The sequence below is a fragment of the Tiliqua scincoides genome, chromosome 1 (genome assembly GCF_035046505.1).
Source record: "Tiliqua scincoides isolate rTilSci1 chromosome 1, rTilSci1.hap2, whole genome shotgun sequence".
Taxonomy (NCBI): domain Eukaryota; kingdom Metazoa; phylum Chordata; class Lepidosauria; order Squamata; family Scincidae; genus Tiliqua; species Tiliqua scincoides.
The window spans coordinates 257,172,840-257,194,877 of record NC_089821.1 but is presented as its reverse complement, the minus strand read 5'-3'; the positions used below and the strand labels follow the sequence as shown (position 1 = coordinate 257,194,877).

The following is a 22,038-nucleotide window of genomic DNA, read 5'->3' as shown; positions in this document are numbered from 1 at the left end:
GTCATCAAGGTGGCATTATCCAAATTAATTGTTATAATTGTAAACATGTATATGCCAGTTATGCCAACCAAGGTCCAAAGGGTTCAACAATGGAACTATTTAGGCCAAATCTTGGAAGACCTGGAATGTAGATTCCCACAAGCGGCTTTGATAGTATGTGGTGATATGAATGTGAAGGTAGGCCAGGGGTAAGGGATTTTTTATAAAGCCCTAGATATTCCTAGAGATTCACCGCTCCCCCCAATATGTTCCTTTACTAGACATTCGAAGGATAAGCTGATTAACCCAGCAGGAATGTTGCTGGCCAAACTAAGTGTAGCCAGGAATATCTTATGGCTTAATGGTCTACAGGACTTGGATGATTCTGGTGAGTTTACATACATCTCCCCTCTGGGTTCTAGTGTAATAGATTACATGATGATTCCATCCTCCATATTACTGCATGTCGCAGAATTTCGGGTGGGGGAACCCATGTCTAGTGACCACCTGCTGCTGATTTGCCATTTTGATTTAGAATTTAACCCTTCAAGACAAAAAACGCTGGGATCTATGAGATGCGCTCTAAAAATCCTCCCCAAAATCCGGCCTAATCACACAAGTAATCACAAGCTTCAAGAGTTACTCAAGACAGAATTGGTGGGCACAGTGGGATCTATTTTATCAGACTCAGTTGAGCCTGGTGAAAAGATTGCACTGTTTGAGGAACTTATTGAGGACATAGTGACATCCTTGGGACAGGCACCAAAGCAGCACGAGCCTGGGCACTCTTCTGACCGCCAATTCATGCTTGACAAAGAATGTCTTGCCCTAAAGGCTAATTGTAGGAAACATTATAGGGAACTCAGGGACTCGGAGCAAGCAGTGATGCCTGCCCAGTACTTTACATTGAAACAACATTTAATCACAGCTATTAGAGAAAAAAGAAGGACTTTTTTCAAGATCAATGGAATTGTCTTTTGCAGGCCATTCGATCAAACAATAGCAAACAATTCTGGAAGGTCGTGGCGGGAGCTTTGCGAAAAGAAGTGCACGATCCATCAGTGATTCCCCATCAGACTGGCAACAGCACTTCCTTGCAGTTTTTTATGACAGCCCTAGGGTACCCACCTATCCGGATTGGCTTGCCCTTGACAATATACCCGAGTGGCCTCTGGTCTCCATCGCGGAAATCTCGGAGCATATCAATCAATTAAATCCGCGTAAGGCACCTGGCCCTGATGTATTGGTAAAATGTACACAAAACATTTAATATCAAGATTATTGGATTGGATCGAGGTGAACAATATTCTGGGCCCGGAACAGGTAGGTTTCAGAAAGGGTAAATCCATCTTAGATCACTGTATGGTCCTCTCATCTCATTAACAAACAGCTAGCCCGGGCGAATGGACAGCTCTTTGTTGCCTTTTTAGACCTAAAGAGTGCTTTTGACACAGTGGTTAGAGGCATTTTGTGGCATAAACTTTCACATATGGGGATGGACAGATGACTCCTCATCCTAATTAGGAAGCTATATACAGATAATAGCTGCCAGGTTAGAGTCTCCCTTAGAGGCAACCTCTCAGAGCCAATCCCTAACAATGGAGTGAAGCAGGGCTGCATTCTTGCTCCAACCTTGTTCAACTTATTTCTAAATGACCTCAATACTCATCTTAAAGAAATCAATGCTCACAGCCCTAAATTAGGCCCCAATCATACCCCGCTTTTACTATATGCTGACAATATGGTTTTACTGTCAACTTTGAGGGTAGGTCTGAAACGTTTGATAACCGACTATATTGACTACCTAAAGCAAAATTTAGCTAAGATTTGGCAAATCTCAGAAACTTCTCTATTGGTCTTTCAAAGGGAAGATAATTGAACAGGTAAGAGAGTTTAAATATTTAGGGATCTATTTCCATCACAAGCATTCTTGGGTGACGCATTGTAAAATGGCAGTAAATCTAGCCAAAGTTTCGACCCAAGCTATCTTGCGTTTCCATTTCACCAGGGGTAACTCCTACATTCCTGCTGCACTGTTGGCCTTTAATGCAAAAACTATCTCCCAGCTCTTATATGGAAGCCCCGTCTGGTCATCGACCTTCAAGTGCACAATTGAGAGAGTGCAGGCGATGTTCTTACATAAGATACTAGGGGTGCCACATTGTGTAGCCTATGCAACTCTTTGTTTGGAAGCTGGCCAACACAGAGTGGATACCCTGGCATGGCTTAGGACTTTTAGTTATTGGCTCAGAGTGTATCACCTGTCAGATCAAGATAACCTGATTTGGGGCCTCTTACCCGATTCTCCTCTCTTTCCAGGCTTAGCTCTTTTGAGTAAGAAAATCTGTTCTATGGGGCTCTCCTTAGACTTGCTAGGCACTCTAGATGCAGGGCAGGCCTACAGAACCCTGAAACAAAGGCTCCTTAACATCGAGCAACAAGACCTTTATAGCAATGCCCACAAAATCTGCTCTCCAGTACATCTCCATCTTGCTATTCTACCTGGAAGGAGGCCTAAATATTTTGACTTCTTGGAATGCCCCCAAGAACGGAGGGCGTTTACCCTAGTGAGATGCAATGTCATCCCATCTGAGCAATTATTTGGCAGATATAGAAGCATTCCAGCTGCAGACAGAGTTTGCCCATGTAAGCTGGGAAATTTAGAAACTCTTTCCCACATGTTATTACATTGCACACTATACCAAGATCTTCGTATATGCTACTTAGAACCAATCTTGGCCACTATCTGGGGTTGGGATGACCAGAACAAAATTACATACATACTCGGTGGGGTTAATGAAGAGCTTTCTGAGGGGGGTGGCCAAATATATAAATATGATTGTTGAGAGACATATTACTATGTTGGTCCCAAATGGCTGAATTGATGCAGCAAGGCCTGGTTGAAGGTGAACTGTTGCCTTAAAATTTGGGTCAGGAAATGATATATGAATGTACTTACAGTTATTTTTAATCTTTTCTGTTTCATGAACTTTTTAGTTACTGCTGCTGTTTTACTTTTGCCATTTCCTTTATCTTATATATTTATACACATTGTTTTGATTCTGATTGTCTGCTCTCCTCGAAATTTTGCAGAAGGGAATCCTAGAATTAAAAATAAATTCAAAAACTAGCTCCTGGGCTTCTGAGGTGGACAGTATACAGGTTTCTCCACCACAGTCTTAAGCCATTTCTGCCCAGTGTTGCATATATGCAACAGGGACCAAATGTGTACACCTGTGGGCTGGGCAAAAATGGGTTAAACCAGAAAACTTGCTGACATTAAGACCTATTCATTTTTTAATGTAGCAATGACTGACAAATAGTTTTTCCTAGAAAAAGCGCTTCACAGTCTGAAACATGTTGGAACATTGAAAATTTGCCTGGTTCAATGAATAGTTTTTCATGTGCCTTCTAGAATGTTCTGTGACCATTTCTGGGAGCCATAATCCTCTTTTGTGGTTTGAACAAGGAAGGAGTATTCAGATCAATATTTTAAGGAAGCAGCAAAGATTTGGGGAATGGTTGGATTCCCAAAGATAGTTACAGTATCTGTGGAGAGAAAGGAAGGTAAAGCAGAGAGAGCTATTTGGAGACACCTAGAAAAGTACTGCTCAAAAGGGAGCTGAAAGTTGACTCAGCAGTTGTGTGTGCAGCTTTTGTGGGTAGTAATTGGCTGCTGCCTATGATGATGTCACTGAAGCTGCACACAGACATGCCAAAGCTCTGGAACATTAATACAACTGTTCATAAATGTGTGTGCTTTTTTGTTGTTTCCAATAAGGTGAAATGATGAATACACAAACACTTAAATTGAGAACTCCTGAAAAAAGGGAGATGACTCCCTCCCTGCATTGATTAATCTTTTAAAGATCCTCTTATTATCTTAAAATCATGGTGGCAGAATGCCTTCTTCTCTCTCTACTTCCTAAGCATTTGGAACATCTTGAAGCACTTAAAACGCCTCCCCCCTTTTAAGGATAGAACAAGATCATTAAGAATGTAGCAATATAACATAACCCCTGCTCCTCTCTTTCAAGGCTAGATTCAGGCTAGATCGACCATAGAAGTATGGGGGAAATCACTCAGAAAATCTTCTGTTGGAATCCATCTTCAGTGAAGATAATGCTTATCGGAGTTCGTGAGATTCTAACTGTATGTTTGGAAGCTTCTCTCCTTGAATAAGCCCTTCTCATCTATTCTGCTCCTCTAAAGAGGACCATCTTTCAGATACTATCTACCCATTGTGTGAATGAATTTTAGATTGTGAGCGATTTTAGATTGTGAGCCCTTTTGGGACAGGGAGCGATTAGTTGTTTGATTTTTCTCTGTAAACCGCTTTGTGAACTTTTAGTTGAAAAGCGGTATATAAATACTGTTAATAATAATAATAATGAAGCAGTGGATTTTCATACCTGAGGAAGCCAGCTTGATAGTTACACGCCTTTGAGAGGATCTGGAAAAGCACTCTGTTTAGAATGGCCTTTAATGATATAGCACAATGACAGTAGTAAATGCTCTGATACCAATCATTTGTTATTTTTTTATGTTATTCTTTTCATTGTATTTATTAGCTGCCCTGTTTCCATTGCAAAAGGACAGGGTGTGTATTTTTAAATTTAAAAATGTGTTAAAATATCCTGTAATGTTTTTGGTCAGGGGATTAAAATTTGAGGAAACAAAAGGAGACATCAAGTATAGTCCATAGCAAAGATTTGTACCATATGACTTTATGGACACATCTGTGCTATTTTAGTGGCAGAAGCAGCTGTTTTCAGCTGGCAATGCTGCAGGGCTGGTGTAGCTATGGCAAAAGGACAATGTTCTGCTCTGATGCTGTTATAGAAATGAAGCAGCCAGCTAAGCCCTGGCTCATGATCTTTAATTTGTTCATGCTGACTGATTGAACGAGAAAAGCGAAGTTTCTCTTCTGAGAATCAGGTGGAATTTCTGGTACCGGCACTCGAGACAAATGGTTCAGACAGGAAAGCGTAATGTTCCTAGATAAAGGCAGCAGCCAGGTACTAAGAAGTGTGGCTGAAGTCAAATTTTAGGATTAGTTTATTTAGCTGTACTTGTAATTGCATTAAACATATTAGCAGTCCAGTGGTTGAACTAGAAAATCCAAAAGTATGCTCTCACTTGAAAAAAAAAAATTAAATTAAAAAATCATTTTGTAGAATAATTAACCATTTAATGTCCTTTAACGGTGCCCACAATTTGCAGCCTTCAACAACTACTTCCTGCTAGTTAATTTTTGAACTGGCCCTGGTTCAAATTATGGTTCAGTGTTTACTGAAACCTTGCGTCCATGGTGTGACTGACTGTAGAACTGAATGTCGAGAGGACAATGAGTTGATCGGTTCTCAGGCGATACTCCCGACCCTCTCTTCTTCCCTTGTAAGGGGACTTTCACTTCTTCCTGTTTAAATGCAAACTGTAGTTTGTTGTAACATCCAGCCTAGAAAATTATGGGTTGCATGGTCCTCTAAATCAGCACTGCAAACCATAATTTGATCCTGATTTGCAATTGTGCTTTGGCGGCCAGATGCAAACAACAATTTGCTAGTTTAGATGTAAGGACAAACAATGATTTGCACTAAATGAATATTACGCAGATTCTGAGCGTACAAGAGGAGAACGGAGTACACAAGCTCCACCTAAACCATGGTTTGGAGGATTGGGAGCATGATCTGTGACCTGACCCAAAGGCTTGTCATATTTCAGAGAAATGAAGGTCAATTGACTGGCTCCGGCCTGGTATACGTCTCTTTCTGGGGTTATGCACCTCCAGGAAAGCTTAATATAAAAGGCCAAGAAAATTTTGGGTAGACAAGCAAAGCGATGTCTGTAATAACATTTAACATACCATGTATTAACTTTATATTTAGGGCATATGAAGATTTAGAGACCTTTGGGGGTAAATATTTATCTCTCAGATGAATAAGTCTTGATTTTTGCTGAGCTGAAATCAATATTTGCTTATTATACCATTCCAAACCTAGAAGTCCAAACTAGAAGTAAGAAAAGGTGTTTTCTTATAGCTACAGTGCTCAAAATCTAGTATGAGTGCATGAAGAGATTTGAAAGCAGCTTTTAATACTGGATTGTTCATATGCATTTTTTACTCTATAAGTAACCCACCCTTCTAGTGAGAATGTTGTATTATGTTAAGCAAAGTTTGGCCTCTAATTGGTCCTGATCAAACTTGCTGTGATGGGGTACTCCAATGAGGTAGATGTAGCCAAGTTACATGGAGTGAAGCTTCTGACAGTGGCAGAGCAATGGCATCATTTTCTGTCTGTCTGCTGAGCAGTCTCCTTCTCCACACCCCTTCCCCGCTGGATTCTTACATTTGGTAGCTTCTGCCAGTGCCCCTTCTGACCAGCATCAGCTCCTTCTTTGTTCTGAAAAGGCAAGGGCCATTGGAGAGCAGTAGAGACTAGAGCAGATGCTCTAATCTACCCTTCTTTTCCCTGCTGCTTCCTCACTTTCGTCTTCCCTCTAGATCCCTGCCTTTTCAAAAGGCAGACAGTATGGGAAGAAGGGGAGCCAGCTGGGGCAAGGAGCCATGGCTGGGGCAGTAGCCACTGCCAAAATAAGGGGGTGAGCATGAATATAGGGAGGAAGGAAGCTTGGGGAACAAAGAAACAGGGGAAGAAGGAGAATGGGGGAGAAGAGGAGAAACGGAGTGAGAAGGAAACAAACAAACCTGAGAGAGACAGAGACAACAAGTGGGTGATAGGGAAATAAATAAATAAATAATACTTAGCATTTAGATAGTAGTCTCTCAATCAATCAATCAATTAAAAAGCAACAGGTTATATCCTAAGTTTGAATAGAGCACAGCTTCATTGCTGGGATGCATGGGATCCCCTCTGTGTGCAGAGTGTCTTTGTGAGGGTGCAAAGTGCCATCTACAGATGGAAGGACTCTCCAAAGATGGAACTTCTCTCAGTGCAAACTTAGGGCACAGACCAATAAAAGTACTACAGATAGCTGGAGGGTATGAAATAATGATTTTATTTGGGAGGAGAGGCGAGAAGTATAAATACCAAAATGTGCTGAAATAAGTTCTTTTTGTCCTGCATTCCTTTAGGTGGCCTGGCGTTGGCTCAAGTTCTGTTTTTTTATGTAAAATATCTTGTCCTATTTGGCATTCCTGCCCTTGTTATTCGCATGGATGGATTCCAGCCTCCTGCCTTACCTCGCTGTGTGAGCACCATGTACAGTTTTTCTGGAATGTGGAGGTAAGCTTTTAAATTTATTGCTAATTTTTATTGCAGATTTATTTTTTATGTAGTTTATATGCATTGTGCTTGTGTGCCTTGTGTTGCATTGCACCTGCAGACTTACCTGTAATTGATGTTACATAGTATTTTTCTAACTGTTTCCTTTTACAGTCTTTTAAAAATGTCCTTCCAGTTAACAATTACTTTTTCTTGCCACAGAGGTGACGAGAAGTCTGCCTTTGGAATGTTCATCATCTTAATGATTAGAATTTGATCCAAACCGCTTAGCTTCACTGATAGGATAATTATTTTCTCCCCCCATCTTTATGAATTATGATCCATTTTTCACTCTTGCCCCCCTGAAAAAAGGCTCTTTGTGTGGAAATTCATACAGGGAAGGATAAGTAATATTTGATTAGTAATATTTGATTTCCCCTACAGGGAAAGTGTTGAGAATAATACTTTTCACTGTGCAGAACTAAAGGAATAAGCTAAGTCCAGAAAAAGTTACTTTAGAGGTGTCTCAAACTCCCATTGATTTAAATGAATTTCAAGGACCGTTTTGATAGACTCTGCCTGAATCAGTCCTTGATCTTTTAAAATGTCCTATCCTTATATGAATTGAAGCACAAATCTTCCCAGTCAGTGATAATTAGAGAAAACTGTTCAACTTTTTGAAAAATGTATTTCCCATTAGTTAATAAGTGTGACTGTGTGTTATTTAAGTCAATAACTTATGATTTAACATTATCTATATCTCATGCTGGTTTTGTTGAGTCATGTCTCGAATTGGCATTATAACTGCTGGAAATTGGTTGGTTCACTTCTTTTACTTACAGTAGTTTTATATATAACATAGATTAAATCATTTTTCTTATTTCTCATCAGTTTTATGCTGTAGTTCATGTTCTCTTTATTCCTACGGCTAATACAGTATTGTTTATCCACTATTTAACATTTTAAAGCAGTAAATACTATGCTGAAGAGCACTTTCATACAGTAAGGGAGATCTCTGCTTGCAAAGGGGTAATTAAGAATCTTATAACCAGTCCTTGAATATGGAATATGCAATTTCCACTGATGGATTGGGACAGCAGCCACATATGCCCCCATCAAAGAGATGTTGCTTGTTACTCGCTTTGACGCTGCCACTTACTTGGCTTGACAAGTGGACTGAATCACAAGTGTTGAAACCCCAACAGGTGTTGTCACTGTCAGACGAGATGTGCTGGATCTTTATGCACAGGACTATGCACACAGCCCATTGCTGCATGCAAAATTCTCTGGACTAGCGTCATGACTGAGAATATCTGTCATTCCATTTTGATAAACTGGAAGTTAAAATGCAAGGCCAGACACCTGCCGTTCTTCCAGTTCTTTAAAATTAAGCATTTTTTAAAATTAAACTTTAATATGCACATATATTTGAGTCAACTCAGTTTGAAAAAATAGAGAACCTGACTTAAAATAAAAATGAACATCTTAAAGTAGATATGAGTTTTAAAGATAAATGATAAAGATGATAATTTAAGAAAAAAATTGAGCATGATCTACTTGCAAGTGTGCACAGAGATTTGGCCTATGATTCAAGTCTCTTCCTTCCATCTCCTCCCTGCTTAACAGTCATTTGAGTATATAGGCACGCTCCCATATCTGTGGGGATTCCATTTCGGAACGTCCTGCAGTTAAGTGAAACTGCGGAATTGAACAAACACCTTCCCCCCTTTCCCCAGGCCTCTTAATGCTTTATAATGCATTAAAAACATCACTTCCGATTTCATGGAGAAACTGGTAGTCACTTTTTTTTAACCTTAAGTCTCAGTCTGAGTCCAGCAGAGGCCACGGACAGACACCCACGACCTCTGTAGGGCTCAGAAGACCCTCTGGAGGTGAGCAGAGCTCCCCTCACCTCCAGAGGGGGCGCACATGGGGGGGGCCCGCAGATACGATCTGCGGATTAGTGAATTTGTGGATATGGGATCCACAGATAAAGCCCTCCCATGCCAACAATTGCTTGTGAGTAGTTTGTTGACTAGAATCCTGGGGATTATAGAGATTGGTTGGTGTGTGTATATATCTACCTTTGTATATATGTAAGACATGGACAGCCTCCTGTTGCATGTAAGGCTGCGGTGGCCAAACACAGCTAGGAGCAGGATATGAGGAAGAGGATAAGGCTGCAATTCTTTATGCATTTTCCTGGGAGTAAGCCCCATTGAACACAATGGAATTTACTACTGAGTAGATATACCTAGGATTGTGCTGTAAGAAACCCCCCCACCCCACACTAGCACTGCAATTGTTAAAAAAGAAAAAAAAATAGTCACAGTGCTGCTGCTGCCCTGGTTACCCTCCCCCCATTTCCTTCTCTACCTAAATTTGCTATCTGCAAACCATGTGGTAATTATAGGGGGCAATTTTCACTTGATCTTAAGGTGCACATATATAGCCTACTGTGGGGAAATTCACAAGTACTCTCAGCAGTCCCTCTGGTGGTGGTGGTGGTGGTTGTTACGGTTCTTAGCTTTTAAGTAGCAGTAACTGAGTGCCCAATTTTATGCATGTCTACGCAGAAGTAAGTCCCATTATAGTCAATGAGGCTTATTCCCAGGAAAGTTTGTATAGGATTGCAGGCTAAGCTAGAACAGCCTGGGACTGTCTCTATTGATTTTGATGAGATATTATAGAAACAAGTAACAAAGGGTACAAACCGTTTACCAAAGTGTTTTTGTTTTTATCTTTTGTGGTAAGTTCGCTCACGTAGAAGGAATGAAGTAATGAACTCAGAAATGGATAGAATCACTAGAATGACCAACTATGGACCTATTTAAATTAAACTTTCTTTTTGAGATTGTGAACCACATTTCCTTAATTACTCCTACTGAAAAGCAATTTTTGCTAGCCGTTCCCTTGATTACCTTAACATTTATATGGGATCGATCTTTGAATTGCCTCCACATCAGCACTGCTAAAAAGTTCTTCTGTTGTGGTACCCCCAATTGAAATTTCTGACTGGTAGATGATCCATTTACTTAGAAAGGTATGAGCAAGGAAATTTTCAGGTGTGACTATTTCTGTGTGGAGTGTCATCATAGTGAATTCATTTTTGTTCATGTTTCTTTGGGTGAGGCAACATTTGAATAGGCTCTTTTTCAATACCTGTAAAGTAGTCTCTGTTCCTCTTATGACAGCTGTCAATCAGTGCATTTTCCACTCTCTCTGATGCTATATTCTAACTGAAAAACAGCAAAATGCAGATGATCTAGAACTAACTTGGTTGACAGAGTAAGAACATGAAAATTGGTTCAGGGAATAGAGAGGCTGAAATATCTAAGGAAGCATTTAGCTACACAAATTATATATTTATTCACTGTAACCCAGAAAGTAAGTTAAAACACACCCAAGGGAATTCTGTGTGACTGGGAGCAGGGGCGGTGGCGACAAATGGAACTTTACTCCTTGGCAAAGTGACCCTGGAAATGCTTTTAAAACTCCTTTGAGATGGAAGATAGTGTTCAAGAGTTGATTTTGGCTTCAGAGAGGCATTACTTTCCATTATTTCTTTTTTCCTACTGCTAAATAGATTAAAGCTATGTACAAATCTGTTTAACAGATGCAAAAGTTGGGAAGAAGCAGTGATGCCGCTATCAAACTGCCTGGAAATAAATATTCCAAACTCCAAAACAAGTTTACCGCGCGGTGGGCAACTTCCATCTAAGCACAAGTCTAAAACCACCTGAGGTGCCTAGAGCTAGTCATGTGGCTCTTAATATTTGTGTGACTCATCTGGCATCATTGCCACCCATTGTCCAGTGGTAAATCCAGATTAGATTTTTCATTTTCTCCAAAGGGAAAAAGTGAGTTATTTTTTATGGCCTTGTTGCCCATTTATTCATGTCCAGGAACCTGAAAGCAAAGTACACCATGCCTCTCCAGAACAATTAGATGTAATCTTTCCTGCAGTTGGGATTTGTGTGTTTGTGTCTTAAAAATCAGTTCATATCCAACTGCATTATGAAAGCAAGGTGAGCACCAGGGTTTCCCATGGTTCCCAGTGAATTACTGACCAATTTCAATTATCTGAGAAACCTCACTAAGCTTGCCCTGTGTTTCCCTTGAGTTATGACTCTTTCATGCCTTTACAGTTAAAATAATGAATCCCAGCTACCAGTGATGTTGAGATATATTTTATTTGTTAAATATTGTTTGTGTTAGAATATTGCTTTTCAGTGGTGGAAGTTAGGAACAAAGTCTTCACGTCAAGAGTGTAGATATTGCCATTATGGGTACTGCAGGCCATCCAAAGAGGAATTTAGACAATATTTTTTTCATTTCTTTATGGAAAATATTAGAAGGTGTATGTTGGCAAGTATTGTGCACTGTTACTATATTAACCTGGGCTATAGCTCAAGGGGGCGTAAATGGAAGACAAAACACCATTTGTGCAGTTCTGAGTAGAAGTGCATAAGCACTTACACAAGCTGCTTAGTCCTATGTCACAAAGATAAAGCAAGTCACACTCTGTTGTGTTGAAGGAGCCCATATCATAGCTCTGTCTTAGGCCAATGTTGTCACTTCTGGAAACTTGGGCAACATTGGTGTGGCCTTCAGTCTATATTCTGGTCAGATTGATCAGATTGTGTTTTTCACAGGGTACTAATACCTTGAAATTCTGACAACTAGCAGGCATTCTGGAACCTTCCAGACAGAGATATCTCAATATATCATAGACAAGAAGATGGTACTTGTGATGGTCTTCTAAGTGTTTAACTTATGGCACGGTTAAGAATTGCAACTCTTCCTCCCAGCATCACTAAAAGGCACTAAAAGCAAAAGTAACATTCCACGACATTTACAAACTCATTTCTATGTTTGTTGGTTGTTGACATGTGATAGTATTTAGTATCTGTGGTGCTTTCATGGTTCCTCTTCCAAGATGCTGATGCCAACCATCTGTTTGTTGTTTTGCTTCCACCACTCCTAGTATATCGGGGCTGTGCTCTCCGCAAGGCTTTGAGGAAGTAGGGACACTTCCAGGCTTTCAAATTCTGAGCCTAACTCACCCTCCAGTAACCTGGCACTGCCCCAAAATTTAAAGAATCAGAATCAACACAGTTTTTCAAACAAAATTGGGTTTATTTACAAGGCCAATTTAGTTTGCAAGATGTCCTGGTTATGAGAACACGTTTTATGTACCAAAAGTATCACCAGTCCACGCTGGAGCAATTGCAAGGATAGTCTATTGTCCTTATGTCTTGCTTGTGCACTTGCCAGAGGTATGTCATGGAACACTGTGGGAAGCAGGATGCAGGAAGGCTCTTATGTTCTTAAAGCACGCAGGCTCTATATGCACACGTGAAGAAGAATGTAGAGGAAAGAGGAAAGCGAAGTACATTATGACTGGGAGTAGTCTTCACTCAGAATTCATTTTTGAGTCTCTGTGTAAGATGGAGGGCTAGGAGAGGAATAAGAAGTATCCTATTTTGAAATTAGGTTGCTATGTGATTGATTCTAAGAAGAGGCCTTTTCCTTTTCTTTTTATGAAACTTTAAAAAAAAAAGTCTCCCAGCAAAATTTCCTTCCACAGAGGGAGATTTTCTTCCACCTCTGAAAACTGATTGGTTCCTAACTTGCCATTCATGAAATGCAACGTTTGAGGAACTCTGTGCCTGTGCATCATTGCCTAAGGAGAGTTGAGGGAAGAGACCTGGATGTGTAATCAAGGAAGCAGAGTTTGGCTATTGCATCCATTGAACTCTCCTCCCCTTGTAAAGGAACAAGAGTCTTCTGAGCTACAGCAAGTTATGGGAGTAGTTGTTTTCTCTACTAGAGAATACCAGGATCTTAGGCATTGTTGCTTTTAAAAAGCAGAAAATAAATCTCTGACCCCTGTTTGTGTTCCTCTGATTTGATGATCATACAATATAGCATGATTTGCTCTGCCTGATGTGCCTAATTCTGACTAGCATCTCATGAGCAATGTCTTCGTTTCTGGTATCTAACCATCAGCCGCTCCCTGTCCTCTTGGGAGTTATTCAGCAGCAGAAGCTTGAAAGCAAAGAAAGGGCAAAGACAAGCTGACCCTTTTTGCTTCCACCTTCCCCTGCATGCCAGTTTCTGAAGGACTCCACTGATGGTTTTAGTCTTCTGATTTCTATGTGCTATTGAACTTCTTTCCCACTCACACTCATTAAAAAAAAAATCTATGGAACTAAAGTAAATGTTTTATAATAAATTGAGAACTTTAAAATTACACTAGCTCCCCACAAGACTCAGCTTTTCTTTAAACACAACTTTAATATAGCCAGCATCTCTTGCCAAACTATTCCAGGCGTCTTTCCTTTTTTTTCAAAGAGTGGAGGATCCCTGAAGTACAGCAAAAGGTTTCTTTATCAAGCAGTCCTGGAGTCCAATGAGATGTGGTATGTTCTGGTTTTTGCAGCTGAGTTCATCATTGAAAAGGTGTCTTGAAATCCAAGCTTAATTAAAAGCCATAGACTTTGCCTTTTGAGAGATTATGGGCCCAATCCTATCCAACTTTGCAGCACCAGTGCAGCTGCAATGCAGCCCCAAGGTAAGGGAACAAACGTTCCTTTACCCTGAAGAGGCTTCTGTGACTGCCCCCACCACCACTGCAGTTCATACCCCATTGGCACAGCTGCATCAGCGCTGGAAAGTTGAATAGGATTGGGTGCTGAATGAACCCAAAGTTTAAACATCCTTTTCATAGCATGAATATTCTTGCTATCTTATATATAATATAATATATATATACAGTATTTATATACCGCCTTTCTTGGTCTTTATTCAAGACTTTATTCAAGGCGGTTTACACAGGCAGGCTTATTAAATCCATGCAGGGATTTTTACAAATTGAAAGAAGGTTCTCTCTTTCAAGAACCACCACATTCAAGATGTTACACTCCGATCTGGTTTAACATTCTGGCCTCCATCCTCCCACGCTCCGAGCAGATGGAACAGCTCAGCTGGTTGAATCTTCAACCAACGCTAAGCAGATTCTCTCACTCATCATCACGATAACCATCACCAATATACTGCTTTTCAACAACAAAAGTTCACAAAGCTGTTTACAGACAAAATCAAGTAATTAAATGATTCCCTGTCCCAATATGGTTCACAATCCAAAAAGATTGAAAAGTACACCCAGCAAATAGCCACTGGAAAAGCACTGTTCAAATGCACTGTTTCCCATATCCAGGAATGTTCTCTATATTCCATACATGTCCCTGCTACACCCAAACTCTTTCCTGTTGGACACACAGAGCCCATTTCGATCAAGGATATAGCCCTGGGGGAGTTCTTTTTGGCTATGACATGGGAGGGAGCAGGTTTTTCATGTCCTCAGTACTGTTTCCCTTATTTTCACATGTTTTGATGTTGTTTCTCTGCAGCAGTTATCAGCCATGGTTGGGAAGACAGAGCACCCAATCCTATCCAATTTTCCAGTGCTGATGCAACTGCAATGCAAACCTAAGGTAAGGGGAAAAAATGCTCCCTTACCTTGAGGAAGCCTCTGTGACTGCCCCTGTCGATGCAGGGTGCAGCACATACCCTGTTGTCAGGTTACAGCTACATCAGTGTGGGAAAGTTGAATAAGGTTGTGCCCTAAGACAGGAGATACATTTATACTACTTGTTGTTTTTCATCTTCATTGCTAATATAGCAGCTTGGGGTAAAGGCATAGAACTTACCTTCTGCCATTGCTGCAATCCAGTTGCCTCCCAGGTGTCTGTTCTTAAACCTAAAAATGTGCGGTTTTGATCTCAAAATCCATATTAAGCCATTCCTGCCTGACTTTGCATATACGCTACAGGAATCAAATATGTACACCTGTCGGCTGGGCAGAAATGGGTTAAACACTGATATACATATGTTCAACTCTCCACTTCATGTCATAGAAAAATGTGTACCCATCAGAACATCTGATAACAAATTATTGTGTAGATGTCTGTCAGTGGATAGAAATATTTTTTATGAGATACAAAAACAGAAAGCAATCAAATTACTGTACTGTACTTGTGTACAGTTTCTGGCATCTGAACTAATGAAGCTGTTAAATAGTTAAATGAGCATGCTGCAGAAATAAATGGGTTAAAAAAATCTAGAGAGAAGTTGGGATTGTGTTGCTAGCAATATGTAAATATAAATTCTTTCAAAATTCCATCTATAATTTGGTACCAAATAGATATGAGAGGCAAGTAACAAGGCGGTTAGGTATATTACAAACATGCGAGTATTGAGCTTTATCTGCAGGAATACTATAAACAGTACTGAGTAGAGTTGCATTTCTAAAACAAAACAAGTGAATGAATTTCTGGATCCAGTGAATGACAAAAATTGCATTGACTTCACTTGTGCCAGAATTTCACTGCCAGTCTGATTATTTACCTATTAAAGTGGAATTATGGAAACTGTTCGAAAACCATAATAGGAAGAATTTGACTAAATGTGATGTCTCAAATTCCTTCTAATATGTCCAAGGCGGCAGACATGGCTGTTACTTGCTTTGCATTTTTTATTTGCATCTCTGAAGAACAATGGGCATGGTCATAGAGCCACGAGGTCTAATCAACCCAATGAGCATCTAGTCCAGCCATTTTCAACCACTGTGCTGTTGCACACTGCTCCACTGTGCTCCACTGGTGTGCCACAGGAATTTTGAGGAAGGTCATTTATTAATAGGGCCAATGGGAGATGTGAGCCCCACTGGCAGCATGATGTGCCTTGTCAATTGTTAAAAACCTGGTGGTGTGCCTTGGTAGTGTGCCATGAGATGAAGAAGGTTGAAAATCACTGATCTAGTCTAAACCCTTGACCTCTGTGTAAATGTTATGTGTTTGGAGTTTTGCAAGAAAAATATTCCTAACAAGGAAATTCTGTTTTTCCCCAAGATATCTTTATCATACTGATCAATTGATTTTAAGCAAAGAGTTTTCTAAACCAACAGTGCCTTCATTGGCAAAGCCCCCCCAACTTATGTCAAAGCCCCCCCAACTTTGCCTTCATTGGCAAAGCCCCCCCAACTTATGTCCATGCATATGTCTGTACATGTGGATCTTATTAGTGTGTTCAGTTTATTTTGGGTAATATTACTATATAAATATGTTCAATGATTTTGAGGAGAAGATAGGAAAGTGGCATCTTCAATGAACTGAAACTCAGTGCAAGACATATGTGTTCAGGTCAATAAGACAGCTGATTCAGATTAGGGCAGTGGTTTTCAAACTTTCATGGAGAGTTTGAGCCACTGTAAGTGCTTGTGGGGGCGGGGAGGAGACAGTGGGGACGGGGAATGCAGCACCATGATCCCCAGGATCACGCCACTCAGGGGACTACAGGGGCTTGGGTGCACTTACCCAAGCCTCCTGCAGCCTCCTGGGGGTGCGGGGAGCCCGGTGCGATCTTCAGCAGGGCTCCCCGCAGCAGTGAAAGTGGAGCGATCACACTCCACTTCCGCTTTAGCGGAGGCGGGGCGTGATTGCTCCGCTTTTACTTTCACCCAAGCCCCTGCAGCCCCCGAGCAGCACAATCCTGGGGATCACGCCGCTGCCTCCTCCCTGCCTCCAGGCTGCCCCCACCCCTTAAGGGGGCAGAGGCCAGGGCTCACAGGCTGGAACGTCGCGATGCCCCAGTTTGAAAAGCTCTGGATTAGGGAGTACAGCCAATTCTAGTACAGCCAATTCTGTACAGGGTTGCACAGCCCTTGAAAGACCATATTCACTGTTTGGAAGTGCTCCTGTGATGAACTTTAAGAAAATGATGGCTGTGGCCAGAGGCAGATTTGTTCAACTTTGGCTGGTGTGCCTGCTGCACCCATTTTGAAAGAAAGCAGATCTGGTTAATGTATTCCATGTTCTCATCACATCACATTGGGATTACTGTAAAGTGCGCTCTGTGGTGCCGTTCTTGAATACAATCCAGAAGGTTCAACTGGTACAGAATGTAGCAGATTGGGGCTTGTTGGTGTCGTTGCATTACTCCTGAACTTTATAAACTACACAGGTGGCCAGTGTGCTTTCATGCCCAATTCAAAATGCTGGTTGTTAACTTTTAAAGTAACAGCCTTCTAATTCTGAGGCCTTGCTTTGGGTTCTGCTTTTCAATATAGCATGACTTGCAGAAATAAAGGGAAGGACTTTTTCAGTGACGGTACCTAAGTTGTCTAGCTCTCTCTCCCTAGGAGGTAAAAATGGCTGTCTCTCTGGCAGCTTTTAAACAGAGGGTAAATACCTTTTTATTTTTACTAGCCATCTGCTTATAAGGTTGCCTTTCTTCAAATCTCTGGGAGATTGTTAATTTCTCCAAGAGCCTTATTAGGCCCATGAGCTGCCAGTTGGCCAAAGCTGTTATGACTATCCATTCAGTCTGTTTACTAGTGGAAATATGTCATGAGTGTCTGGGAATTTTTTTTCCTTCAGAGATTATCAATTAAGAAGTAATTTAGCCTTAACCATCAAAGCAAGAAAGATGGGCAGAAATGGAAAGGGGGGGATTAAGTGGTTTTCAGAAGGGCTGAAATGTGAGGCAGTTTTCTAAACCCAAAAAAGTTTATGTTTTCCTACAGGCAACATTGTTGCAAAAGGAAAATAGGAGAGGAGGAAGAATCTCTTAGGAGAAATATTTCATTTACAGCTGCCAAGCCTCCTGTCCTCAGACAGCCACTTCAGGTTCCAGTGCAGAATGCTCTCTGCACTCAGGGAGCTCTTTATCACTTAAACCGAACTAGTTCACAAAGCTCATTTACTGGGAACACACAGCGGTTGCTTGTCCAATTATATTCCATTACATGTAATTGGTTTCTTCTGAATGAAGGCATATTATGTGAGATTTTGCGTTGTAAGTAATGACTGCTTTATCAACCCTGTACGTATGTTCAACCATGAACTTCAAAATACAGAGTAAAGTAATTGCTTGTGAACCTTTTTCCCGATTGATAGTGTTTGAGTGTTTGGTTCTGCACGTGTGCTATTAAGGAGAATAGACAAATAGGCATTGCAGCTATTGTATTAAGTCCTAAACCCAGTGAAAAATGTGGGGCAAGTTTGAGTGGGAAAGAAGTGAGTGATCAGTATGTGTATAATCAAACAGGGGTCATGCCAGCCAAAGACACTCTGGGATGGTTGTGAGGGAGTCAGCATCTGCGAATCCCTTCTCTGGCTCTCTGGAGTGGATTGGGCCATCAGCAGCTTTTTGATTGCTGGCTTGATGGGCCTTCTTCTTTCCTTATTGGGGTAGCATATGTGGGTTTCTTTAATTCTCCCTTAAGGAAATCTCCTCATGCTCATTTAGGGGTTAGACAAGACAATATGGTTGAAGTCAGTCCTCTAGATATCTTGGTCAACCACCTAAGCCAGTAGCTGTTGTGACATCTTATGCGGTGAATTACAGAGAGGTGTTTTCATTTGGACTTGAAGGCCACCGTGTATAATTTTTTAAAGAGCTACAGACACTCTGTACCATGTTTTTCCTCCCCTGCATGTGAATCAGACATTGAAGTGAGTTCAGGAACCCTCAGGAATTCCTGGAACCTTCACTATTTATGTCTCTGAGTACTGTACAGTGACAGTTGATTCAGTGCTGTAAGTCAGTGTGAATTGTGAGGATTCATTTTTTTTATCAAGATCACAACAATGTGGTTATGAGGATAATGGGCAATCTTGCAGTGCTAATTGATCCCATAAAGATGTTCAGTGTTTCCATTTCTTTGGAAAGAGTCTTGCTAGCAATGTCTGCACTCTTCTGCAAAATTAGAATGCAGATTTAGCAGCGCACTTGCTTGTCCTATGACCCAAATTGCTTCAGAGAATACATTTTTAGAGAGAGAGCCTCAGCTGGTGTGAAGCAATGTAATTTGATGTGATGTAGTTAAGTTTGGTTTTGCCAGTCAAGGATCTGGTCTGTAATAAACATAATATAGTCATACCTCTCTTTTAATGAGTTGCATGGAATACTAATAACATGGTTGAAGCAGAGCTACCTTCGAAATGGTGATAAAGGAATTGGGCCAATGAAACAAAGCTGTTAGAAAATAACTTGAAGGCATTCACAACACAGTCAGGGCTGGCTCATCAGTTACATTGAACATATTGCAAACCTATTGCAGTTTTGCGCATGTTTGGCCTTCAGATGTGTACATTATTGCTAATCCAGAAAGGAAAAAAGCAGTGTATATTTTTATTTGGAGTCAAGGCATGTGACTTTTTCAGTGAATGTGTTATTGCTGCTAGTTGAGCTTTAGCCTTTTGCATGAGTGCTTTCCAGTTTTTGTCAGTCTTTCTGTATCTAAAGACTTATATTTGGCTGTGCACAGAACATAAATGTAGAGGTGGCTTTTTTAGCTTTCAAAACAGAAATGGCAGGCCTTAGAAGTTATTTTAAACATGCCATCTGAAGATAGGCGGATCTTCTAGGGCCAAGTTCCAAAGAACCCTGCACGTGTGTTCAAATACTTCTATACATACAACAATTTCCCCTGATTTCACCTTCCTCCTGATCTATCTGAGGATGCTTTGGAGTGTTCCCTACTTTCAGGATCATCTCTCTCTCTCTCTCTCTCTCTCTCTCTCTCTCTCTCAGAGATGATCCTGAAAGTAGGGAACACTCCAAAGCATCCTCAGATAGATCAGGATCTCTCTCTCTCTCTCTCTCTCTCTCTCTCTCTCTCTCTCTCTCTCTCTCTCTCTGTTTTAATGGAGAGGAAGACTATGATAGGTTACAGAGGAACAGGCCTTGTAAGGAGGTTGCAGAAATAGTAAGTAGTCTTTGAGTTTAGAAACAGTAAGTAGTCTCTGAGTTTAGTGTGGCCTCTTGGATACCAGCCATATCTTTATATAGAGATATCAAAAACTCTTTGTTTACTAAAGCAATTCTTTTTGCAATCTGAATAATTTTCTCTTATAACTGCCTCTTTGATATAGCTACAGCAGTGGTTCCCAAACTGTGAACTGTGGCACCTTGGGGAACCATGGAAACCATCTAGGGGAGCCGTGGAATCCTTGCAAAAAGCCTCCCACCCTCTTTAATGTATAGGATTGTAGCCCTAATGGGGAGCCATGGCCAATGGCCCAGTAGGTCAGGGGAGCCACCAGTCGAGAACATTTGGGTACTACTGATCTACAGGGTACAAATGGATCTCCCCTTTGCTTTCTTTTTGCTAAAATGGGGGCAACCCAACACTTTGACCCTCTTATACAAGGTTAAGGAGAGCATCTTCCATTTATGTGGCTTGTCATTGTACTTTTTCTTGACTTGATTTCTTTGTTCTTATCTTCAACATGGCTGTCCACAAGCGGATGCAATATGATATACAGTATAAGCCCTATTTCTCGCTATTTCATTTTTACCATTTCAGACTACCCCAAGGTACACTATTTCCCATAACTTCTCTTGTTGATGAAAATGGGGAAACTAGACTTCTCCCTTTAGAAGTATTGCTTTCACGAGCTTTCTTTTGTTACCAGCTGAGATCTGTTTCAATACTAATTTATTTTAAAAGCATTTGATTGTGTTTTTAAATACATACCACTTGAAATTAATACACATTAAAGAAACTGTATACTTTTTTAACAGAAATTTTGACGTCGGATTGCATAGATTTCTCATCAGGTAAGTCAATATTTCATTGTTCTGTCATTGTATTCTACTTCAGCATTACTCAAACTATTGTCCACAGTCAGTACGCAAGTCATTGGCTGCTAGACTGTGTTGTACCTCCTGTGGCTTCCTGCTTCTTGATGTTCAAATATCTGGCGTCTTCAGGCATGGCGTGGTGGTGATGAAGACTTTCCATTCCGCGCAACAGCCCTTTTGCAGTTAATCATCTCAGAAACTTGGACCGGGTAGCAGCTTCCACCCGGAAATCAGGGTGCAGAGCTTTCTGGGGCAACGGGCAGCAGAAGTGACTGCCTGGCCTGTGTTTCTGAAATGATTGGCTGCGGTGTGAAACAGAACATCTTCACCACTGCAGTGCCCAGACAGGTACTTTTGAAGATACTGTGGGCCGTGGTTTGGAGACCTATAGCATAGCTTAACAAATAATAAGGTTTGGGAATGTTATTCTCTGTGTTTTCCCCAATTATTTGGTTGGCAACCTTCAGTCTCGAAAGACCATGGTATAAGCCTACAGCACCCGGTATTTCCAGGCAGTCTCCCATCCAGGTACTAATCAGGCCTGACTCTGCTTAGCTTCCGAGTTCAGGTGAGATTGGGCATGTGCAGGGTAACAGTTGCTGTCCAATTATTTATTTACTTGAATATTTATAAATTAGGGGCTATATGTCAAAGCACGTGTGGAGGGTGCATGCACTTCTGATTTTGCAGTGGGATATGAAAATAGGATCTGAATGTAACCTATAGCCTCTGCTACCAGACAGCAGTTTTGTTAGGTTGTAAGCCCGGCAGTGTCCTGTTCGCAGAGCAGGGTGCAAAAAACCAGCAGACACAGCAGAGTCTTTGAATTTGCTGTTGTATATTTGAGCAAGGAGTCACACACACAGTGTAGTCAAAGCAGTCCAGGTCATACACTTAGAGTATAGGAGTCCAGTATTACCTTATCCAAGTCAGTATCCACAAATCACAGTCAGTCAGTCAGTCCAAGGTCATCTACAGTATATACATAAACAGGTATTCGTTCGTTAAAGTCTCCAGCAGCAGTTTCACAGTTTACACCTACTGCACTGGTGGAGCTGAATACTGAGGCTTAAGTAGTCTGAGCACCCAATCAGAGTCTGCTCAGTTAAACTAGGTTGTGGCAGGCACAGATGCAGTGTACTTCTTCTGACTCAGCTGCCTGCAACTTTCCTTGAACCAA

General features: G+C 41.0%; 1 protein-coding gene across 1 annotated transcript in view; it reads left to right on the top strand.

Moving 5' to 3' along the window:
- The window catches only part of HHAT (hedgehog acyltransferase), a 189,751-nt gene that overhangs the window by 48,923 nt on the left and 118,790 nt on the right, over positions 1-22,038 (top strand). The window contains exons 7-8 of the mRNA XM_066611755.1: positions 7,076-7,226; positions 20,799-20,834. Coding sequence (XP_066467852.1) covers positions 7,076-7,226; positions 20,799-20,834 — 187 coding nt within the window. The remainder of the gene's footprint in view (positions 1-7,075; positions 7,227-20,798; positions 20,835-22,038) is intronic.